General features: G+C 39.8%; 1 protein-coding gene across 2 annotated transcripts in view; it reads right to left on the reverse strand.

Annotated features, from left to right (window-relative positions):
• The window catches only part of MCF2 (MCF.2 cell line derived transforming sequence), a 182,375-nt gene that overhangs the window by 142,571 nt on the left and 16,652 nt on the right, over window positions 1–23,152 (reverse strand). For both annotated transcript variants that reach the window (XM_058291036.2, XM_058291035.2), the window contains exon 2: window positions 14,909–15,043. In XM_058291036.2, the coding sequence (XP_058147019.1) occupies window positions 14,909–15,043 (135 nt within the window). The remainder of the gene's footprint in view (window positions 1–14,908; window positions 15,044–23,152) is intronic.

Here is a 23,152-nt window from a genome sequence, read left to right on the forward strand (position 1 = left end):
TTGAGGACAAGGAGAGGGAAAAACAAGTGTAATATGGGGGCATTTTCGGGACTTGGGAATTATCCTGAATGACATTGCAAAGACAGATGCAGGCCATTATATATCTTGCCATAACCTACAGAATTGGGTGGCACAGAGTTTAAACTACAATGCAAACTTTAATCCATGCTTAGTGGCAATGCTCCAAAATGTGTTCATCAATTGCAGTGAATATACCTCACTAATGAAGGATGTTGTTAGTCTGGGAAAATGTGGGAGGTGTGGGGACGGGGCATATGGGAATCCCCTATATTTTTTATGTGACATTTGTATAATCTAAGTATCTTTTAAAAAATAAAATTAAAAATTAATTAATTAATTAATTCAAAGGTTCTATGTTTCCTTGATTAAATCAATATTTGGGCTTCGATTCAACCATGTCATTAGGGTGTGCAGGGTTGAGTCCCCACCCCCTTGGTGTGCTATATGAGTGGATGCTCAATCGAGAAACACAAAAGTAAATACACAGAGAAGATACACAGAGGAAGAGAGACAGCTCCATAGACATGGCAGAGGCCCTAGGAAGAGAGATGAGCAATTTGCTTGATAGTTTACAGCTGACCTTGTAAAGAGGCCAGAGCAACTAAGCCTGGAGAGAAATGAGCCTGGGAAGAGAGATGAACCCTAGGACAGCCTACTCTCTGAGATCAGAAGAAGGTGGCCCTGGGGAACCTCAAGAGGGAAGAGGAAGGCTGAACCCTCACAGACATCGTCCACCATCTTGCTTTAACACGTGACAACAGAGTTTGGTAAGGAAGTAACCTTGAGTTGGACTCTTTAGGGCCTTGTAACTGTAAGCTTTTACCCAAAATAAATACCCTTTATAAAAGCCAACAGATTTCTGGTACTTTGCATAAGCACCCCTTTGGCTGACTAATACAAAAGCTAACAGAACTAATAGACAACTTCAGCACAGTGGCAGGATACAAGATTAATATGCAAAAATCAACAGCATTTCTATACACTTCTGATGTGCAATCTGAGGAGGAAATCAGAAAAACTTTCCATTTATACTAGCAACTAAATGAATCAGATTATTTAGGAATAACTTCAACCAAGGACATAAAGGATCTGTATTTAAGAAAACTAGAAAACATTGCTAAAAGAGACAGAAGAAGACTTAAATAAATGGAAAGACATTCTTTGTTCATGGATGAAAGACTAAATATTGTTAAGATGTCAGTTTTACCCAGACTGATTTACAGATTCAACAGAATTCCAATAAAAATCACAACAGCCTTTTTGCTGAAATGGAAAAGCCAATTATCAAACTTATGTGGAAAGGTGAGAGACACCGAATAGTCAAAAATATCTTTAAAAAGAAGAACAAAGATTTTAAAATATCTTTTAAAAAGAAGGACTTTCCCTCCTGACTTTAAAGTGTATTACATAGCTACAGTAGTAAAAACAAAAAAACAAACAAACAAAAACCAGCAAGGCACTGGCATGAAGCCAGCCAGATTGACCAATGGAATCAAATAAAAAACTCAGAAATAGACCCTCACATCTACAGTCAAGTGATATTTGATAAAGCTGTTAGTCCCACCCAGCTGGGCCAGAACAGTCTATTCAACAAATGGTGCTGGGAGAACTGGATAGTCATATCCAAAAGAAAGAAAGAGGACCCTTATCTCAACCTTATACAAAAATTAACTAAAAATGGATCAAGGACCTAAATATAAAAGGAACAACCACAAAACTCTTAGAAGAAAATGTAGGAGACATCTTCACGGTCTTGTGGTAGGCGGTAGTTTCTTAAACCTTACACCCAAAGCATGAGCAACAAAAGAAAAAATAGATAAATGGAACCTCCTCAAAATTAAACACTTTTGTATCTCAAAGGACTTTGTCAAAAGAGCAAAAAGGCAGCCAACTCAATGGGAAAAATTTTTGGCAATCATATATCCCATAAAGGTTTAATATCCAAGGTATATGAAAAGATACTACAATTCAACAATAAAAAGACAAATGACCTGATTTAAAAATGTGCAGACTTGAAAAGACAACTGTCCAAAGAAGAAATAAAAATGTTGAAAAAATACATGGCAAAAATGATCAACATCACTAGTGATTAGGGAAATGCAAATCAAAGCTACAATGAGCTATCATTTCACACCTACTAGATTGGCTGCTAATAAAAAGTCAGAAAACTGTTAACATTGGAGAGGATGTGTAGAGATAGCAAAGCTTATTCACTGTCGGTGGGAATATAGAATGGTACAGCCACTGTGGAGGACTCTTTGGTAGTTCCTAAGGAAGTTGAATATAGACTTGAATATTGACCTGGCAATACCATTGCTAGGTATATACCCAGAAGAACTGAGAGCAGTGACACGAACAGACATCTGCCCACCAATGTTCATAGCAGCAGTATTCACCATCGCCAAAAGCTGAAAACAACCCAGGTGTCCATCAACTGATGAATGGATCAACAAATTGTGGTGTATACACAGGATGGAATATTATGCAGCAATAAGAAGAAATGAAGTCATGAAGCATATGACAACATGGATGAACCTGCAGGACATTATATTGAGTGAAGCGAGCAAGATACAAAAGGACAAATACTGTATGATTGTGCTGCTATGAACTAACTATATTGTGTAAACTCATGGAATTAATAATTAGAATATAGGTCACCAGAAAATGGAATGAACATAGAGAATGGAAAGCTGACAGTTAATCTGTGCAGAATTTGTTAAAGGTTGCTTGTAAATCTTTGGAAATGACTGTAAATGGTGAGAGGACATCATGGTGTTTGTGACTAGCAGAGCTATTGTATGGGCATGACAGTGGTTGAAAGGGAAAGTCCAAGGACATGTATATTACTAGAAAGAAAACTAAAAAATGTAACATGGGACTGTATAACACAGTGAAACCTCATGTGAAATATGAATATGGGTGATATTACATATATAAGATTGCTTTTATAAAATATAAATACAAATTAACTAGAGAGAAGGAAATAGCAATCAACCATGTATGGCAGGAGAAGCATAGAGAGACTGAGAGGTGATGAGCTTTTTTTATGTTTGTCTTTTTTTGTTTATTATTATTATTGAATAATGAAAATGCTCTAATAATGATTCAACTGATGAATGCACAACTCTGTGATTATACCAAATACCATTGATTGTACACTTTGGATAGATTTATGCTTTATTAATATGTGTAAATAAAATTGTTAAAAAAAGAAAATCTAATATTTTTTAAAATGGCATTTTTGAAGAATTTTTAGGGACATAGGAAAATGTTCATGACATCATATTGATTGGAAGATGAATATGCAGTATGAATTCAAATTATGCCATATGTAATCATTAAAAAATGCTGGAAGAAACATTTAAAAGAAAGAATAGCTAGGAAAGTGGACTTGGCCCAATGGACAGGGTGTCCGCCTACCACATGGGAGGTCCGCGGTTCAAACCCCAGGCCTCCTTGACCCATGTGGAGCTGGCCCACGCACAGTGCTGATGCACGCAAGGAGTGCCGTGACACACGGGGGTGTCCCCCGCATAGGGGAGCCCCACGTGCAAGGAGTGTGCCCCGTAAGGAGAGCCGCCCAGCGCGAAAGAAAGTGCAGCCTGCCCAGGAATGGCGCCGCACACACAGAGAGCTGACACAGCAAGATGACGCAACAAAAAGAAACACAGAGGGAAGCGGACATGGCCCAGTGGTTAGGGTGTCTGCCTACCACATGGGAGGTCCGCGGTTCAAACCCCGGGCCTCCTTGACCTGTGTGGAGCTGGCCCATGCGCAGTGCTGATGCGCGCAAGGAGTGCCGTGCCACGCAGGGGTGTCCCCCGCATAGGGGAGCCCCACATGCAAGGAGTGCGCCCCATAAGGAGAGCCGCCCAGTGTGAAAAAAAGTGCAGCCTGCCCAGGAATTGTGCCACACACACGGAGATCTGACATAACAAGATAACACAATGAAAAGAAACAGATTCCCATGCCACTGACAACAACAGAAGTGGACAAAGAAGACAAAGCAAATAGACACAGAGAAGAGACAACCGGGGGTAGGGGGGAAGGGGAGAGAAATAAATAAATCAATAAATCTAAAAAAAAAAAAAAACACAGATTCCCTGTGCCGCTGATAAGGATGGCAGTCACAGCAGAACACACAGCGAATGGGGGGGGAAGGGGAGGGGAGAGAAATAAATAAAAAATAAATCTTTGGGAAAAAAAGGATAGGTAGGTAGATAGATAGATGCAGACAGACAGACTGATTTACATACACCCCTTCAGTATCATCCATAGGATGGTTAAAAATGACTTCCTCCTCTGTGAAGCCTTCCCAGACTTTAGCCAGCTAACTCTCTTCCTCCCCTCTGTCCTGCCTCCCTCATACCACTTCTCATTGTGCGTGCGCTGTAATTTCTTGTTGGGCTGCCACAACAGGTAGGTCAGGAGGTCGTCAAGGGTGGGAGAAATGACTTCCAGGGACTGGCATATAGAAGGCACTGAGGAAATGTGGGTTAAACAAAATGCAGTGAAAATGGATGAACAACCGTCTTATTTTCACTATGAACCCTTGTTTGAAAGGACAGGAACCTTAGGGTTTCTCAGGGGTGAAAAAGAAACAACACAGCTAAGACTCAGTCTTCCCTAATTTGCATAGCATATTCATATCCATCACACTGAACTGCTGTTTAATGTAGATTTGGGGGCTCTTGTCAAGAGGCTTACAATATAGCTAACACAACAGGAAATAAGGCCCTTTGGTATTTCATTAAAACCCTTGGATGAAGTCCAGGGAGGAGCCAGCCTTATACCAAATTCCACTCTCTATAATAAACAGTGTCCTGGTGAGGCTTCTTTCATTTGCCTGCATCTGGAAATCTCACTGCACCTAGGTGAAACAGAGAGAATTTGAGTAACAGTGTAATATTAGTTCATTATAGAAATTTAGGCATAGGTTTCTAGAAACCAGACTCTAAAATGCTGAAACTGGGAGGGGCAATAAAATCATAATGTATCCTTTCTTGCTCCTTCTTACCTTTGATTTTGAGAGATGCTGCAGAATTCAGGAGGTATGAATTGTAGGAGGGTTACCAAAGGAAAACTTTTCATTTGTGGAATAGGGATAATAGCAAGCTCACAAGGTGCATAGATTAAATGTGATTATATAAAGAACCTATCAAATTTCACACTGCGCCAGGTTCTTTACCATGTATGTAAGGGACATCTGTCATTTTTGCCTGCCCAGGATCTATGTACTTCAATATTACGGCAAAGAACTTCCCTTACCCCACTCTGAATCATGTGGTACCAACAAGACTGCCAGCAAATGCCCCACTCCAGAGTCAAAAGGTGGCCCAGGGCTAGTAAATCAGTTTATTTTGTCCCCTTGACTGCCCACAAGACAATTTAGACCAATGAGACACTCCCAGGACTTTCTGGAACCAATGAAAAGGAAAAATTCTCTGCACTGGGATTGTTTGCTGTAGGGTTAGGTAAACCTGGAACTGCTTGAGAATGAAGTCAAGGCAGATGAGGGCAGACATGACATAAAAAGAGACAGATTTCTAATGACATTGTTTGAACACCTGGATCCAGCCATGCCTGAAATGAACCCTTCTTCAGTTACATAAGCCAATAAACTCCCTTTTGTTTGTCAACCAGCTTGCAGTTGGGTTTCTATCATCTGCAACCAAAAGAATCCTGACTAATACATTTTGACTACTGCAACATATAATCTCACTTAATTCTAGATTGGTATCATGAAACCTTCTATATGTATGCATAAACCCAAGAAAGTGTGTTAAGTACAAGGGAGCCACTTCGACACCTGGGCTAAAAAAGCCCAAAGAGTTTGATGAGCAAATTAATCTGATATTGACTTAACATTTACCCCTTCTCAGGAAATTCCTCAGAAATGCTATTTTCATTTGTTTTCATTTTTTAAAATTTCTGTTTGTTGTCACTTTATAAGCCAAAACTTTGCTTGCTGAAGAAAACATCATATCAGAGGCAAATCTTTTGTTTTCTGTTTGCAGTTTGTTAAAGTGGCTGCATAGAGCTTTGCTCTGTTCTGATGGAAAAAAATGCCTTTTAAATTCTTTTAAGGGTATTTCCAATACAACTATGCTTGCAGTGGAGCAAACAACTGCTACTATAAATGTTGGCAGTCCTTTTATGAGATGCTCTGGGTCTTTGCTCAGATTCTGAGAATATATTGGAAATCTAAATGTTAAGTGCTTGAAGCAAAATTAGAATCAAAAGGAGAAATTTGGAATTGGGATTTCCCAATTCTTTTCATTTTCCATGACTACTGCCTCTTTCTACTTTAGCCATGAGGGGTTTAGGCCTAAACAATGAAATGGGAATAGATCGTTTACTTCTAAATTTCAGGACTATTCAATTAAATATTTACCACGGGGAACTGGAACTCAAGACTGGTATCTGGAAAGATAATCAAGTTCAACTTATTGGTAACAATGGCCAATGACAAATATAAGAGGAGGACTTAATGTATAAATATGTCAGGTCACATAAGGCTAAATATAAAGATCCCAATCTTTATAAGATTAACAGGTCATCAGCTCAATTTTATATAATCCGGAGTTGCTATTACTACTACTACAAATAAAATTAATAATAAATGGGGGAGCAGATGTGGCTCAAGCATTTGAGTGCCTGCTTTCCACATGGGAGGTCCCGGGTCCAGTTCCTGGTGTCTCCTAAAGAAGACAAACAAACAGTGAGCAGACAATGAGCTAAAACAAGAATCCAGACAATGAGCAGACAGACAATGAACAAAAACAAAATGAGCAGGGAGTGGATGTGGCTCAAGCAGTTGAGTACCCGCCTCCCACAGGGAGGTCCCAGGTTCAGTTTCCGACTCCTCCTAAAGGGAAAAAAACAAGCAGACAATGAGGAGACAACAAGCAAAAACAATGAGCACAATCAATGAGGAAAATACAACGAGCCAACTGATATGGAGAAAGTGGCCATGGTAGCTGCTGAGGGAAGGGAGAGGGAAGAAGAGATGTGATGTGGGAGCATTTTCAGGACTTGGAGTTGTCCTAAATGATATTGCAGGGTCAGATGCTGGACATTATATATCCTGCCATAACCCACTGAATGGACTGGGGGAGAATGTAAACTACAACGTAAACCATTATCCATGTGGTGCAGCAGTGCTCCAAAATGTATTCACCAAATGCAATGAAAGTGTCACGATCATGAAAGAGGTTGTTGATGTGGGAGGAGTGGGGTGAGGGGGTGGGGGTATATGGGGACCTCTTATATTTTTTGAATGTAACATTTTAAAAAAATAGAGAGAAAAAAAAGAAAAATACAAAGAGCAAAAACAATGAGCAAACAGATAAGGAAGCCATGGGGGGAATTAATAATGTATGATCCTCATTTGCATGACACTTAAAGCACTTTTCCATCTGCCATCTCCTTTGATCACCCCAACAAACCTGGAAGGAAGGCCCAGTTTAATTACTCCCACTTTCCAGATGAGGAAACAGGTTTTGGGAAGTTAACCAAGTTACTTGAGTTCAAGCTTTTAGTCCATAGCATAACTAGCACTAGACTACAAGCCTGCTGATTGGTAACCCTAACATTTTGAAGTGAAAACGACCACACTGTTGAATTACGGTTCTCAAACCTGGCAGCTCGAAAACATTTTGTCACACCAAAATTCTTTAATTATCACAGTTCCTCTGTCTAAAAAGAGATGCACTCGTTTTTAAAGAGTTCTGAGGGCATCCCTCCTCTGAAACCCATGCAAGGTCACTTCCTGTTGTTGAAATGCCCAATTCTGGGTTACTCGTGAGACTGAACATCTTTTTCTGTTTCCCAGCTATCTTTCTGTTCTCTGAGTCTATTTCCAAAGCTCTCTGATGTAGTAAACTTAGAATGGGATGCAGCTATTAAAAAAAAAAAAGAGAAGAGAAGGAAGGTGTGGAAAAGGGATGATGAGTGAAGGACTGGGGCTGGAAAGCTCCCTTCCCCTTGAACCTGACCACCTGACCACCTCCTTCCCACTGAGCTAAGTTCCCTCTGATTGCCCTCCCCTTTCATCATCCAGGGCCAATTTTTTTTCATCAGACTCAGTCCCTCCTCCCCTATGTTTATTTATTCCACCTAGGACTTTCTTTCTTAGTCACCGTATCTAGAGGCACTCAAACCAGAAGAGAACAGAGTAGCCACATTGAGCTATCCCAGGAGGAATAGCATGTTATAACATTGGCTAAAAGGTGATAACCATATTTCAATTTCCAAGAAAGTCTTGGCATTTTGTGATGAATCGAAGTGCCCTTGCAGTTGGAGGAGCGCTCCACCACCGCTACCAAACCGTGGAGCCAGAGGCCTGGAGCATCAGCTAAAACCTGGACCGTGTAGTGTTAGGGCTAGATCTCAGCCACCTGCTCTGCTGCTGTGGCTTTTGCAACCCCCTCCCAGGTCAATGGAGTTCTTCAGGGTACAAAGAAGGATACTCAGTTGTCCACCTTCTTTCCAATGTTTAACCAAAGCTAGTCCATGCCCAAATTGGCCTGAGTGGTTGGAACTGACAGATGGAATGCACCCGTTATTTCTTCTCTCTTCTAAGAGGCCATGGTTTTTTAAATGAATAAATCCACAAAGATGAAGAGAATGGGAAAGGGCCTCTGAAAGGAGGCGAGATTGCAACGTGGTTTGAAAGGTCAAAAGTAGATAAAGGGCATGACTAAATGTTGAGGAAGCCACTGCTTGGGTGGGATCAGGGGTGGCTCGCAGAAAGGGGTAGGGACTAAGGGGAGTCAGTCTGTATGAAAAAACCTTGGAAAGTCTTGGGATTTGGAGACGCCAGGTACTGTGAAGGGTGTGAGTGAGACTTGGGCCTGAAAACAAGGAGAGTCATTGAAAGACTGGCTCTATGTGGAAAATGTCTCCCCTGCATCCCCAGTCCCAGCCCCACTGACAGAAGACCATCCTCCACGTGCAGCGCCCCACCCCCATCCCCCATGCACACCACTGCAGGAGAGCAGAGATATCTTCTCCAGGGATACTGAAGGGTCTCAGGAAAAAAATCTCCCAAATTCTGCCCTTCTGGGATATCCCATCATACTATTTTATTCCTCATTGTTATCACCCTAACACGAGGTCTTCCAGTTGGCAGGCATCTCCTCAGAGCTCCCCAGTCAGCTTTTCTGAACCTCACTCTTAAATACAAAAAAGGCAGGCACAGAACACCAAATATGGGAGAAGGAAGAAGCCAGGAAAAACAGCAGAACGATCTGGCCCTTGTCTGCCTCGCCAAACTTATCTCCTACCACTCCCTCTCCTTGGGCTCTGTGCTCTAGTCACACTGGCCTACTTGCTGTTCCCAGGATACATCATGCTATTCTCAGAGGCCATAAGCCCAAGGCTGCCTTGCACTATAGTGGTTGGCCACAGAATTCAGGCCTCTGCTCAAATGGTAGCTCCTCAGAGATGATGTGATGGTTTGAAGATATATGTACCCCCAGAAAAGTATCTTCTTCAAAGTTAATCCATTCCTATGAGTGTGGACCTATTGTAAACACGATCTTTTGATGAATAGGACCTTTTATGATAATTATTATCTTTTTTTTTAAAGATACATGGATCACACAAAATATTACACTAAAAAGTATAAGAGGTTCCCATACACCCCACTCCCCACAGCCCCCACTCCTCCCACATCGACAGTTTCTTTCATTAGTGTGGTACATTCACTGCATTTGATGAGTACATTTTGGAGCATTGCCGCACAGCATGGATTATAGCTTACATTGTAGTTTACACTCTCTCCCAGTCCATTCAGTGGGTTATGGCAGGATATATAGTCTCCTGCATCTGTCCCTGCAATATCATTCAGGACAACTCCAAGTCCTGAATATGCCCTAATATCACACCTCTTTTTCCCTCTCCCTGCCTTCAACAATTCCTGTGGCCACTGTCTCCACATCAATGATACAATTTTTTCCATTGCTAGAGTCACAATATTTCAATAGGAGAATACCAGCAAGTCAACTCTAATCCATATTTTGTAAATAGGATCTTAAGTTAAGATGTGGCTCAGTTCATTCAGAGTGGGTCTTAATCCTTTCACTGAAGTATAAGAGAATGAAATTCAGACAAAAAGAGAAAAAGCCACTAAGCAAGAAGCTGGAAGAGAAGGGAGAGACCAGCAAATAATGCCATGTGCCTTGCCATGTGACAGAGAAGTCTGAGATCATGGACAGCCGGTCTTCAGGAAGAAAGCATCACCTTGATGATGCCTTGATTTGGATGTTTTCATGGCCTCAGAATTTAAGTCTGTAAGCTAATAACTTCCCATTGTAAAAGCCAACCTATTTCTGGTATATTGCTTTTGGCAGCCTAGCAAATTAGAATAAATGTCTTCCCAGACCTCTCTATTCTAAACAGGTATCCCTTCCTCCTACATGCTCTATCCCATCACACTGCATGTCTCTCTTTCATAGCAATGATTACTTCCTTAAATTATTTCATGTATTTGTACTTTTAATAATTTATTGTAAATAATTTCTTTCCCTACTAGAATGGAAGGTCCAGGACAGAAATCTCTTGTGTCTTATTCACTGCTGTATCAGTCTCACTTAAAACTGTGTCTGGTTCTTTAATATTTGAGGGATTGATATATGAAAGGATGAATAAATGAAAAAAGAAATCCCCAGAATAAACAAACATAATTCAGGGCACAGAGGGCTTTAAAAACAAGGCCCACTTCACATGTCATAAATTTTATGAATTAAATAACATTAGGATTTGACTAACAGAAAAAAAAAGATGAGGCTAATTGATTATACACCAAAAGATTCAACTCAACATTATAATCCAAAAACAATAACAGAATATTATGAAAAAGAGAGCTCGTGCAGCATATAATGATTTGAAAAAATGTTTAAACTCCAGGGAAGGGCCAGTTTTAAGCTACAACCTTGATGTTACTGAACACAAAGTTGAGAAGAAAGGCACAGAATTGGCTCTCACAAGCTGGTTTGAACCAGTTCCAGCACACCATTGATAGACTCCACATAGGCTGATATGATGGAAGCTGTGGTGTGCCATTCAGATCCCCCTGCAGAAGGAGATCCAAGATGGTGAAGTAGGGAATGCCTTCTACATTCCTCTTCCAGAAATTGGGGGAAGGATATAGAATAAGAGGAACCTTAACACAAAACAAAATGAAATAAAACCCTAGAGAAGAAAGAGAAGCTAACCAATTAAATAAGCCCATCAAGATAAACACATGCCTAGACGCCAGCAAAAACATACAAGGCATATTAAGAAACAGGAAGACATGGCCCAGTTAATGAAAAACAAAAACAAAAAGCAGGAGGAGATGCAGAACATGGAAAAACTAATCAATGATTACCAAACAAATATCATGAATCAACTTAATGAAGTGAAGGAAGAGATAAAGGATATTAAGAAGGCACTGGAGAAACATACAGAATAAATAATAAATATACCTTAAAAGATAACAGATCTGATGATGATGAAAGGGTACAATGCAAGAAATTAAAAATACACTGGGAACACATAACAGCAGATTTGAAAAGGCAGAGGAAAGAATTAATGATGCTGAAGATAGAACATCTGAAATCAAACAGAACAGATAGATAAAAAGATAGAAAAATTCAGCAGGGACTCAGAATTGAATGACAACATGAAACACACAAACATACACATTATAGGCATCCCAGAGGTAGAAGAGGAGGGAAAGGGGGCTGACGGACTGTTGAAGGAAATAATGGCAGAAAATTCCCCAACTCTTTTGAGGGATATGGACGTACATGTCCAGGAAGCACAGTGCACCCCAAACATTATAAATCCTTACAGGTCTACCCTGAGACACATACTTATCAGCTCAAGCAGACAGAGAATTCTGAAAGCAGCAAGAGAAAAGAGACCCTTCACATACAATGGAAGCTCCATAAGATTGAATTCTGACATCCCATCTGAGACCATGGAGGCAAGAAGGCAGTGGTATAGCATAGTTAAGGTGCTAAAAGAAAAAAAACTTCCAGTTAAGAATTCTGTATCCAAAAAAAACTGGCATTCAAAAACGAGGGAGGGTTCAAAATATTCACAGATAAACAGAAATTAAGAGAGTTTTGTCAATGAGTCCTGCCTGTCAAGAAATACTAAAGGGGGGAGTAGATAAAGCACAGGGGTTGAATGCCTGCTTTCCCTGTATGAGGCCCTGGGTTTAATCACCGTTACCTCCCTTTAAAAAAACCTTGATGATGATTTTTAAAAAGTAAGAAAGAAATTCTAAAGGGAATTCTGCAGGTTGAAAGGAAAAAACAGGAGAGAGAGGGTTGGAGGAGATTGTAGGAAGGAAGATTATTAGTAAGATTAACTAAAATATAAAAAGAGAAATAAAAACAAAATATGATATATATAACCTAAAGAGGGAAGCAGATTTGGCCCAATGGACAGGGCGTCCGCCTACCACATGGGAGGTCCAAGGTTCAAACCCAGGGCCTCCTGACCCATGTGGTGAGCTGGCCCACATGCAGTGCTGATGCACGCAAGGAGTGCCATGCCATACAGGGGTGACCCCATGTAGGGGAGCCCCACGCACAAGGAGTACACCCCATAAGGAGAGCCACCCAGCACGGAAAAAAAGTGCAGCCTGCCCAGGAATGGCCCCGCATACATGGAGAGCTGACACAGCAAGATGACACAACGAAGAAAGAGACACAGATTCACGGTGCCACTGACAAGAATGCAAGTGGACACAGAATACACAGAGAATGGACACAGAGAGCAGACAACTGGAGGGGTGAGGAGGGGGGCGGGAAAGAGGAAGGGAGAGAAATTTAAAAAATTTTTAAAAATCTAAAAAAAAACAAACAAAAAACTAAAGAAAAAATGCCTAATATAAGTATCACCTTGATAGTAATAACATTGAATGTTAATGGAATAAACTCTTCAATCAAAAGACACAGATTGGCAGAATGGATAAGGAAATATGACCCATCTCTATGCTGTCTACAAGAAATTCACCTTAGACCCAGGCATGCAAGGTGGTTGCAGGTGAAAGATTGGAAAATGATTTTACATGTAAACAATAACCAAAAAAGGGCAGGAGAAACTATTAATAATGAACAAAATCGACTTCAAGTGCAAAACTGTTGTAAAAGATGAAGGACACGATATATTAATAAAAGGAGTAAGAGAGAACAATCATAAATATTTATGCACCTAACCAGGGTGCCCGAAAATACATGAGGCAAACAATGGAAAAACTAAGGGGAGAAATAGATGCCTCTATAATTATAGTGGGGGACTTTAATACACCATTAGACAGAGCATCTCCACAGAGGATCAATGAAGAAACAGAGACCTTGAATAATACGTTAGAGGATCTAGACCTAATGGATATATACAGAACATTACACCCAACTACAGTAGGATAAATATTCTTGAGCACACAGATCCCCCTGCTAGAAAGAAGGATTTATACCCCCAGGAAAAAAGTCCTCAATTGTAAATACCATTCAGGATTCCTCAACTGAAAGGAATCCCCTAGCCCAAGGCCACAGTCCTTTCCAAAGGCAACCCGTATCCAATGACGGAACCCCATAGGTCTGGCTCCCTTGCCCCAAATTGGGACCACTCTGAAGAATTATCCCATCTTCAGAACTCCCTGTAGGATCAGATGAAACTTCTGATGAGACCACTTTACAGTTTGGCTTCTTTCTCTGCCCAATTCTTCTTCCTTCGCTTCCCTACTCTTCAGTGTGTGTTAATCCCAGCAATATGCCTTAATAACACTCCAGTATCTCTTTTCTCTCTGAGGCCATGCCGGGAGGTCATGAGATGATAGTGAGAAGGAGGTGAAGTGGATGTAGGAAATCTGAGGAAAAAAGGGAGGGGTAGAAATATCTGAGAGTGGAAAAATGAGTTTCTGGGAACGTATAGTGAAGTTGTCTGACAGTGTTGAGTGAGAGAGAAATAAGAGCCATACAAAATTATTTCAGGAAGATGAATATCCCACAGGGATCCAAGAAATAAAGTACAGAGAAAATGGTGGAAGGAGTCATTTTCAAAGAAATAATAGAAGAAATAGAAAAGTTTTCCAGAACTGGAGAACACGAATATCGTATTAAAAGGGCACATCAAATACACAATGATATGATTACAAAAACGAAATACACTGAAACACATCCTTTCAGATTGTTAAGAACACCAATGATAGAAGACAAGAACTTACATTTCCAGAGAGAAAAAAATAAATCCCTTACAAAAGAATTAGAATAAAAAATGGCACTGAACTAACTTCCCAACAGCAACCCTGGATTCTAGACACTAATGGAAAAGAAATTCTAAATTTTGAGGGAAAATATTTTTCAGCGTAGAATTCTATACTGAGCCAAATTTTCATATAAACATGAAGGCAGTCTAGAGATATTTTCAGATGAGCAAATACTTAAAAAAAAAAAAGTTTATCACCCAAAACCACCTTTCTTAGGAAGTTACTAGAGAATGCATTCCAAACAAAAATCAAGGAGTACATCAATAAAGAAGATAAGGAATCTGGGAAACAGTAATCCAATCCAGGAACACAAGAACATGCCAGAAAGAGAGTTGAGCTGCAAGCCCAGAGGACAGAGGGCCCTGAGATGGAAAGCTTTTGAACCAAGGTAGGTGGCCTTCCCTAGGGACTTTCTGACCCATCCAAACAGATGTCAAGACTTTGCATATCTGAGAGAAAAAGGGTTGGTGTCTCCAACTCTTAATTCTCAGAAGATCTTTAAGTCCCATATATAACTGCCCGTGCCTTCCCCAGAAACTGTCTACCTCTATAAAGCAAAAAATCAAAGGTAAGCTTTTGCTTCATGAGACACCCTGCTCCACAAACTGTGATCAACGTTACCATGTTCTTTGAGAAGATTGTCCAGAAGACCTTCCATTTTCCTTTGCTCTCCAAGTCTACGCATCCCCCGCCACCTTCTGGAGACAAAGCTGGCTTCCAAGCATTTCGGTTTTCGAAAAGTGGTGCCCTGTAAAACTGCAACAAAGAGGAGAAAGGTCTTATTTTTTTTCCCATTGAAAATGAATATTGTGGTGTTAAAATTTACAAGTCAATTATATGTACCCAGGGAGTCTGAGGTCTTGGGTTCAGGGACTGAGGCTCCGGCTCCCATGGGAACCTCACGGCGCTGGAGCCATCCCATGAGGCCCACCTGCAGCTAAGAGGCTGACCATTTCCACTAGCAACCCCAGGTTCATTACTGGTGAGATTCTAATGCAGAATCTCCCACCTCCCTTTCCTTTGAGGTCCCTATGTATTTTAGGAGACCCCCTGAAGAGCAGAACAAAGAACTGTCTGAGAACCCCAAAGCTGTTTACTGCAGTCCATACATAAGGATAAACCTTTACAGCAACTGCACTCTGTCCTGCAACTCAATGGTCCTAGAACTCTGGGATGCGGCAGGAAGAGGAGATGACTGTAAGAATTGTAAATGACTGGCTCGGAGTGATGCTATTTTATAAAGGAATGCTCCACGACGGCCCCACTTATGCCCAGATCCATTTCTTGTATTAATGTCAGGTAAAGAAATCCTTACCACCACAGTCGCTGCTCAGTTTCTCTTCCCCAGCCCCAAAGGGCCCCAGTACATCCCAGCAATGCCTTTCCAGCAGCTCCAGCTGAGAGCGGAAGCATTCTCGCTCATGAATTCCAATTAAACTCGAAGATTTGGAAAAAAAGTTTCAAAGTCAGCCTGGTCAGCTAAAAACGTAGAGAAACCTTGACTGGAAAAAGAACCCCGGAACGAACTTTACAAACCACATACTGTATCAAAGTAGAGGAAGGGGACTGGAAGTTGTCTTATTTATAAGGACAAATCTGGAGAAAGGGAACTTCCACTGGAAAGAGTAAGCCTGCCTGGTTTGAAATGAAATATCTTTGCTTAAAAGGCACAAGGCGCTAGAGAAGATAATCTGGAAAGTTCCCTCCCAACCTTAAGAACTGTAAATATAAATATGTGTGTGTGTGTGTATCCCTAAAAGCCTATTAAACTACCATCACCGTTACTTGGTTCTTAATACTTTCCTGCATTATCTGCATATTTGAAAATAATAGACACGTATTTCATTTGTAATAAGAAAATAAAACATGTTTTGAAAATAGACCCCCCAAAAAGATCCAAGCGATCCTTCTAAAATTGAATTCAGATCATGTCACGCCACTGTTCATAATATTCCAAACTTCCATCACAATCAATAACATGTAATGCCCTCACCGTAGTCTCAAATGACCTCACCCCTCCCTGCCTTGCTAACTTCACCTTCTACCTCTCTTCCCCCATTCTGGACGTCCCAACTCAAGGTCTGTGCCTTCACTGTCTTCTCAGCTGTTTCTTCATCCATCTATTTAAATGGCTTGCTCCCTCATTCAGTTCAGTTCTCAGCTCAAACATCACCTTGTCACCTTATCATAGACAGCGCCTATCAGTCCTGTAGCTAAAACAGTACCCTGCTGTCATTCTCTGAACCCTCGCCATGACCACATAAACATTAAAACTTCTTGTGTAACACATGAAAAGATGCTCAACATCATTAGCCATCAGGAAATGCAAATCAAAACCACAATCAGATACCATTTCACACCCATTAGAATGGTTGCTATTAAAAAAAAAACAAAGTTGCAAGCGTTGGAGAGGATGTACAGAAATAGGGACACTCATTCTTTGCTGGTGGGCGTGTAAAATGGTGCAGTCACTGTGGAAGACAGTTTGGTGGTTCCTTAGAAAGCTAAGTATAGAACTATCGTATGACCCAGAAATCCCACTGCTCAGTATATGTACAAAAGAGTTGAAAGCAGGGATGTGAGCAGATATTTGCACACCAATATTCATAGCAGCATTATTCACAATTGTCAAAAGATTGAAGCAACCCAAGTGTCCATCAACCGATGGATGCATAGATAAAATGTGGTATATACATACAATTGAATATTATTCAGCCATGAAAAGGATTGCAGTTCTGATATATGTTACAACCTAGGCGAACCTTGAAGACATCATGTTAAGTGAAATAAGCCAGACACAAAAGGACAAATATTGTATGATATCACTGATTTGAAACAATTAGAATCAGCAAACTGACAGAATCAGAATCTACAATATAAGTTTTCAGGAGACGAGGTGGAGATCAGGAATAAGAAATTAAGGCTTAAAATATAAAGGGTCCTATTTGGAAAGATGGAAATATTTTGGTAATGAATGGTGGTGATGGTAGCACAACACTGTGAAAGTAATTAGCAGCACCGAAATATATATATATATATATATATATATACTTATGTATCTGAATGTGATTAAAAGGGGAAATATTGGACTGTACATATGGTAGCAGAATAATATATTTTTAAAAAATCTATGGAATTGCCCTACACAAATAGTGAACCCTAAGTTAAACCATGGGCTATAGTTAATAGTACAAATATAAAAATGCGTTATCGTTAGTTATAACAAATGTTCTACCCAAAGCATGGTGTCAGTAGTGGGATGGTGTATGGGAATCCTGTATTTTATGCATGATTGGCCTATAAAGCCACAACTCCTCTAACAAAGACAAAAAAATAAAATAAAATAGGAAACACATACACAAACTTCTTGTGCAACATCAAAAGGCCATAATAATGGTCAATTGAGTCAGAGAAAAATATTTGCGAAACATGACAAAATGTACATTTTCCAAATTATAACAATAAGCTCTTACAAGGAAGGAAAAGACACGAGCAACTCAATAGGGCAATGGCTAAAGGAAATAAGTGTGTGACTGACAAGAGAAGAAAGACAAACACCTACGTACTTGAAAAAACTAAACTCACAAATAGACAAACAAACAAAAGCAAACATCACCAGGAATAAAGTACAACTTTAATCTAGAGGTTTGGAAACCTTTTCTGTAAAGGGCCACACACAGTGTCTGCCACACTTTCTCTGTTGTTGTTTTTTGTTTTTGTTTTTAGCAACTCTTTGAAAGCCAGGATGCTGGCTGGCTTTGGCCCACAGGCTCGCTGACCGCTGAATGGGAATCCATTGTGAATGATTAAAGAGGGGTAACTTTGTTGCAAATGGCTCACTGTTGTCTGGTACGGGTGGAAATAGCTTTGCAGAGGGGCAGTTTTTCATCATGTATCTGAATTTGAAATGTGCCCATCCTTTGCCTCAGGAATCTCCTCCCTTTGATTTTATGCCAATCGGCTAATCTGACAAGTGTGCAAATGCCACATGGTTCACAGTAGCAGAGGATGAAGAGAAGTAATCTAAATGGCCTTCAAGGAGGTAATGTTTAAATAAACCATGTATGTGAAATCAAGGAAATACCACACAGCTGTTTAAAAGGATGTTATAAATTGTAAGATTTCTACTGTATATTGATGCATAATGTGATTCAATAATTTACTTGTAATTTATAAACTATTTAATATTCAACATAAATATATACTTATAAAAATTTTTTAAAGGATGTTACATATCTGAATTAACATGGAAAGGGAGTCATGACCTTTTGTAGATACAAAAGGAAAATTATAAAAGTGCATATAATATGATTCAATTTATAATTAAAATTTTATTTATATATGTGTATATGTCTAGCTAGCTAGCTACCTAATGTGTATATATGCATAGAGAGATATTTCAAAGGATACAGTTACCTCTAGGGGCTGGGACATCAAAATGACTTATTTATATTATATATTATTTGGTTTTGAGTAGGAATCATCAGTATAATCAGAAAAATAAAACTCTATTGAATTTAGCAAAACTCAGGTTGAGTAAAATGGAGGTCTGTCTGAAAGAGAACAATTTTCTAAAACTACATTTCTGAAAGTATTCTAACACTATGGTAATACTAGATTTTTTTTAATGCAAATAAAAAATGATTCGTGGTGGGTTTTTTTTCTATTTTGGTTTGTTTGTTATAGAAAAAAAGCTACTTGTTACAAATACTCTTTTGGGAAATCTAGGGTCATGCATTTCAATTACTGGCACCGCTTTTCTTGAACCCTCTGTAAACATTCACTGGCATCACATTATCGTTATATTCTCCAGCCAGGGCATGGAATATGGAATGGAGAGAAAACACATACCCCTGATCCCTGTACAGAAGCCAGGGGGTGGAAGAGTAGGGAGAAGTTTGATGACGCAAGGCATCAGAGAAAATGGTCCTTTTCTGGAAGTGCCCTTGTGTTACCTACCTCATCATACACACCTTACTCCCTTTTGCAAGCTTGCCACATTTGAAAATGAAAATGTAAATGAACAGAAATATCATACCTGCGCTGTTTTACACTGTACTTCACTTGTACTGTGTTCCACACAAATGAGCAGCTTCTTTGGCTCAACAGTGTGTATTTCATATTCAAAGGAACAGGATCATCAACAGAGGTACAACAGGACTTCAGATTAAAGTGTTTACATGGGAAATGGGAGAACTAAAATTTCCACACGTATTACACTTTTATTCTCTGAGAGTTACTGATTTTAGGTATTTATGTATTTATTGCATTTTGTCTTGATTAAGAGTGTAATACATGTTCATTGTGGAACATTTCCAAAGTATGGGAAAGTGTCAGGAAAGAGAAAACCAAAACTCAAGCTTAATCTCACCACTCTGAAGTGACCGTGGTTAACTTCATGTCATTTTTTCCAGTCATTTTGAGATCAGACTGTATAATTTTTGACTATGTAGTTTTTGCTAAACATTAAAGCATCTCATTTCCCACTGGCACTAGGTTTTTAATAAGTGTGAAGAAAAACATGTCTAGGCTGTCAGTCTCCAACTAGTGTTGCGCTAAGGTTAACAGATTACTTTTGTACAATTTGTTCTTTCGTACCTCTATCGGTAAAAATTCAAATAGACAAAATTACATTTTAAACACTACAAGTATAATCAAAGTAAAAAAAAAACCACTGAAACCTAAACATTGGATTGCACATGGATTTCAATGAAATGGTACATGTTTTTTTTTTCATAATCGAAAGGAGGGTCTCTGGGAGCAGATGTGGCTCAAGCAGTTGAGCATCCACCTTCCGCATGGGAGGTCCCGGGTTTGGTTCCCAGTGCCTCCTAAAGAAGGCAAACAGATGGCGAGTAGACAATGAGCAGACATCAAGCAAAAACAATGAGTAGACAACAAGCAAAATCAACAAGCAGACAAGAGCAAAACAACAAGCAAAACAACAACAACAACAACAAGCAGATGAGGGAGCCATCTCTGGGGGTGGGGAAATAAAGGAAGGCCTTGGAGAGGGGAGAGTGTGGTGTTACTCACATTCTTTGATGACTTGCTCCTTAATGACTGACAAGAAAGTTAGAATTGCTATTCAAGTTTTATACATAGGCCAATTTTAAGGCATGGAAAGAAAACAAGATAAAAATCTGTCATCCCTTTCCACTTCCAGAGTTATGCAATGAAATAGATAATTTAAATGTCAGGAAAAGGTTTTTCAAAAGCTTCCAGAAATATTGAAAAACGGCATATGTAAGCTTTGACCGACTAATATTTTTGTCATTTAAGTTGTATTCTCACTTTATTAAAAAAAAACACACCACCACCTTGAAGTCCTTACATCGGTTTACCTGTTAAACAGAAGTGCCATTCAATTAAAATTCAAAACAAAAATTTTTTTTTTTTAGATTTCAATAGCACATGTTCATCCTTAAAGGTTATAATTTGTTTTAAATGGAACAGCCATCTGTCCTGTGATGGTTCACATGAGTTTAATTATTGGAGATCTTTAAGTGGAATTTCTTTCACAAATATGCATCCTTCTGAACTGTCCTAAAAACATTAGCTGTGACGCTTAAACATCTATCTTATGAGGAAATTACGTTCTAGAGTTGATTCTGCCTGTTTACGAGTTCATTATTTTTCAGTAGCATAAACCTGGTTAGTAATATAATGTCTGCCCCCTTATACTTTCAGCAATCATTCACCATATATTCATAGAAGAGCTATTACTTCTGTAATTTTCTGTCAGGATTGTCAACCCGTGGTTGTAAAGATTATATATTTAGCTCTGCTGCCCCCCCCCCCACTGACATTTTTCAATATGTAGAGTTTATGTAATGGATTGTAGTCCAACAAAGTTATTTATTTTAAATCAGTGAGTTGAGTTGAGTCTTAAAAGGCATGTCTATCAAATTTGCAGATGAGGCAAAGCGGAGAGGTAGCATGATTACCGGAGATTATAGAACGAAGACTTTTAAAAAATCTCAGCAAGTTGGGATGTTGAGTTAAATATCAATATTGTAAGGACTCCAACTTGGAACTAAAATTGCACTTGCCCAGGACTCGTCCATAGGGGAACGTGCCTGGAAGATCTGGTGGGCAGTTTTGCAATAGGTGGAGATGTAGAGAAAGGGACAAAGCCTCATAAGAAGGCAGTCACTCATGGGATGGGTCAGGGCACAGGGTCAGTAATTAGGCCTAGTTATTAGAAGGGAAGAGAAGTATTCTGAGTACATTAGGTTCATTAGTTCCTTCATTCAATAAATATAGAACCCATACAATTTTCCAGACACTCTGCTAGCCACTGAGGGATCTATGCGGAGCAAAACCAGATAGGGATCCTGGCCCTCAGGGAGCTTACAACTTAGTTGGGGTAATATGCAAATTCCTAAAGTATGATGCTATTAATTGATCAAGCTTATTTAGGGCCTACTCTGTACCAGGTACTATTCTAAGCACTTTACATGTAGTTCACCCACCCAGTGACCATGTGATACAGTCACTGTTATTGTCTCCAATTGATAGATAAGAAGCCGGAGGCATGGAAACGTATGTTAAGTAACTTGCTCAAGGTCACCCAGCTAGTAACTGGCAGAGGCAGGATCTAAACGCAGCTGGTCGGGTTGCAGAGTCCACTAGCTCAATTGCTATGCCCTGCTATCTTGCAATTACGATAGTGCAGGTACAGGCTGAGGGATGGTGTCGCTCCTAACTATCTCAGAGGTAGTCTAGCACCCTCAGTCAGGAAACATTTGTTCATTCAGGAGATACTTGCTGAGGGTCCTATTATGTGGCCAACACTGCCCTGGGCAATGAGGCCACAGGGATGGCCAAGCCTGATTTGGTCACCGCCCTCCATGCAGGCCAGGTAGAAAGGCAGATCTTGACGGTGACATGAAAAGGGGAGCCCTGAGAGGTCATGAAGCACATGTCTTCATCATTTAGGTTGTCCTTTGATTCAGGCCCATGAGCTCTCCCCCTTCTAGGGATAAACAGTGCTATATATCATCCCTGTGAGATGTGGGGGGCACAAGGGAAAATTGTCAATGGACCACGACTGTTAAGGGATTCCCTCCATGGTATCAGTCGACACTTGGGTCTGGGGAGACAGCATCTACCATGTGGTGGCATGGGTGCTGGGAGGTGGTATTACTGTAAAGGAGCAGCTGTGAGGCACCTTCAGAGCCGTTGAGTGGACACAGACATCTTGTAGGCAGCCAAGAAAATCTTCAGATGCCACATGGAGAGAGCTGTGTCCTTGAGCTCTTTGGAGAGCTCTTGGTGGGGGGGGGGTGCATAATTTCCGTGGAGGACTAGAGGGCTCAGAAAAATGCTGTTAATGAGATGCAAATTTTTTTCATGAAAAATTTATTGAAGTATATCATTCGTACATGAACAAACATAAACATTAAGTATATAGTAAACGTTGTAAACTTATAAAACAAACATGCATATCCTCATACAGGGCTCTAATACATGACCCCATCACCAACACCCTGCAGCACTATGAAACATTTCTTACAAACTGTGAAAGAGCGTCATCAAAGTATCACTACTAACTACAGTCCATATCTTACACTTCGTGCATCTTTCTCCAAGCCCACCCAACCATTTTTTTTGTTCATAAACAATAGAATTTATTTAAAGTGTACAACCGATGGCATTTGGTATAGTCACAGAGTTGTGCATTCATCACTTCAACAAATATTAGAGCATTTGCATTATTCAAAAGAAAAAGAAAAAAACAAACCACTAGGATACCCACATGTTAGTGCTACTAATTACAAATCCTATGATGTACTTTCACATTTCTATTCACCTCTAAGCATTTACAAACAACTTTTACCAATTCTGCATAGGTTAAACCTC

Source organism: Dasypus novemcinctus, chromosome X, assembly GCF_030445035.2.
Source record: "Dasypus novemcinctus isolate mDasNov1 chromosome X, mDasNov1.1.hap2, whole genome shotgun sequence".
Taxonomy (NCBI): domain Eukaryota; kingdom Metazoa; phylum Chordata; class Mammalia; order Cingulata; family Dasypodidae; genus Dasypus; species Dasypus novemcinctus.